General features: G+C 52.0%; 1 protein-coding gene across 1 annotated transcript in view; it reads right to left on the bottom strand.

Annotated features, from left to right (window-relative positions):
- col4a4 (collagen, type IV, alpha 4) overlaps nucleotides 1-2,500 on the bottom strand; it is a 44,968-nt gene that overhangs the window by 13,302 nt on the left and 29,166 nt on the right. Inside the window, exon 21 of the mRNA XM_071533554.1 lies at nucleotides 2,295-2,402. Coding sequence (XP_071389655.1) covers nucleotides 2,295-2,402 — 108 coding nt within the window. The remainder of the gene's footprint in view (nucleotides 1-2,294; nucleotides 2,403-2,500) is intronic.

Below are 2,500 nucleotides of genomic sequence, written 5' to 3' on the forward strand. Positions count from 1 at the left end.
CCGTCTGCAAACTTCAGGAGTTTGGCAGACGGGTCTCCTGAGGTGCGTCGTCTCCTGAGTCGTTTGTGTAGAGGGAGAAGAGCAGAGGGGGGAGCACACATCTCTGGGGGGGTCCGGTGCTGATTGTCCGGGTGCTGGATGTGGTTTTCCCCAGCCTCACCTGCTGCCTCCTGTCTGTCAGGAAGTCTGTGATCCAAACCGCAGGGGGTCCAGCAGGCGGCCTGTGATGTCCTTCAGGTGGGCCGACACCAGTCTCTCGAAGGATCTCATGACCACAGACGTCAGGGCGACGGGCCTGTAGTCATTTAATCCTGTGATGGAGGTTTCTTGGGGACCGGGATGATTGTGGAGCGTTTGAAGCAGGACTTCACACAGCTCCGGTGATCTGTTGAAGATCTGAGTGAAGATGGGAGCTAGCTGGTCAGCACAGACTGGGCCTGGTTCCTTCCTGGTCCTCTGTCTCTGACAGAGCTTACCCACAACCTCTTCACAGATCCTGAGTGCAGGTGGGGGGTTGGTGGGGAGGGGAGAGGGGGTGGCAGGAGGTGCAGATGGTGGTTCGATGTGGTCGGAGTGGGGTGTGAATGTGGACTTATCAAACCTGCAGTAAAACACGTTCAGGTCGTCGGCCTGTTGAAGGTTCTCTCGGTGTGGGGGGGTGGTCTCTGGTCTCCTGTAGCTGGTGATTTCCTGCAGGTCTCTCCACACTGACGCCGGGTTGGTGGCTGAAAACCTGTTTTTCAGCTTTTCAGTGTAGCACCTCTTTGCTACTCTGGTCTCTTTAGTCAGCGTGTTTCTGGTCTGGTTGTACAGGATTCTGTCCCAACTTCTGTAGGCCTCCTCCTTGGCCTGGCGAAGCTGCCTGAGTTTTGCAGTAAACCAGAGTTTGTTGTTGTCGTATGTGCGGAAGGTTTTAGTCAGCACACACGTGTCCTCACAAAACCTGATGTAAGATGTCACAGGGTCAGTGAGATGGTCCAGGTCTGCAGCAGCAGCCTCAAAAACGCTCCAATCAGTGCAGTCAAAGCAGGCCGGTAACTCCAGCTTTGCCTCGATGGTCCATCTCCTCACAGTCTTGACCACAGGTTTAGCAGATTTTAGTTTCTGCCTGTAAGTCGGGAGAAGATGAACCAGACAGTGATCAGAGAGTCCCAAAGCTGCATGGGGGACAGAGCGGTAGGCGTCCTTTAGTACAGTATAGCAGAGGTCCAGAGTGTTTTTGTCCCTGGTGGGACACTTCAGGTGCTGTCTGTATTTTGGCAGTTTGTGGCTGAGGTTTGCTCTGTTGAAGTCTCCAAGAACAATGAGCAGGGAGTCTGGATGTCTGTGCTCCATGCTAGATATCTGGTCAGCCAGGTGTTGTAATGCACTGGCCTGAGGTGGGATGTAAACAGCAGCCAGAATAAAGGAGGAGAACTCCCGCGGTGAATAAAACGGTTTACAGTCTATGAAGATAGTCTCTAGGTGGGGGCTGCATGATTAGTGCAGAGCTGTGTGCAGCTTCTCCAGCTCTATGGAACCACACCTCCACCAGGTCTCCACACCTCCACCAGGTCTCCACACCTCCACCAGGTCTCCACACCTCCACCAGATCTCCCTCCCTCCACCAGGTCTCCCTCCCTCCACCTGCACCTGCTGCTCCTCCTCCTCTCTGGCTGTATCTGTGCTCAGCTCCTCACTCCAGCCCAGTGCTGCTTGGAGCTTGTGGATCTCGGCTGCTTCACTTTATTTGTTCAGTCGTCCAGAGTAAAAATCTCTTCTTTGTTCTTTGTGGTTTTCTCTCCACCAACACTTCCAGCTCCACTGGACATATTTGCACTTCTTTTGCCCGTCATTACGTTGCAGCTAATGGGATTTTTTTCACATTGTTGGCCTTTATATTAGCACAGTCACAATTCTAATTAATTATCTGCGCCCTAACCCTCCACTCAATTGCATGCCCTATTTTAGTAAATACCTTTTCACCTGCACCGGCGGCACCAATTTCACCTGCAATTGTTTTTGCACTGCGCCGGGAATTGCGACATGTTAGTAGATCCTGGCCTAAAACTGACTGATCCTGCCAGTCTAGACTCAGGATTAAAACTGACTGATCCTGCCAGTCTAGACTCAGGATTAAAACTGACTGATCCTGCCAGTCTAGACTCAGGACTAAAACTGACTGATCCTGCCAGTCTAGACTCAGGACTAAAACTGACTGATCCTGTAACGAGCTAGCATGGCTAGCATCACTGATTGGTGGGACGCTCCCGATGCTAACGAGGCGTTCAGGTTCACTGAGGTTGTGTTCTGACCTTGGAGTCCCTGGTATCCCTGCTCTCCTTTAGGTCCAGGCTGACCAGCTTCACCAGGAGAACCTGGAGAACCGGGCCGACCGCTGGGACCCGGGGGTCCAACCACACCTGATCGATAGATAGATAGATAGATAGATAGATAGATAGATAGATAGATAGATAGATAGATAGATAGAGAGGTTACAGTATGGTGACAGAGTTAACAG

Source organism: Centroberyx affinis, unplaced genomic scaffold (assembly GCF_046629955.1).
Source record: "Centroberyx affinis isolate AG114_WGS23_722 - 3 ecotype Tasmania unplaced genomic scaffold, CSIRO-AGI_Caff_v1 ptg002378l_1, whole genome shotgun sequence".
NCBI classification, from domain to species: domain Eukaryota; kingdom Metazoa; phylum Chordata; class Actinopteri; order Beryciformes; family Berycidae; genus Centroberyx; species Centroberyx affinis.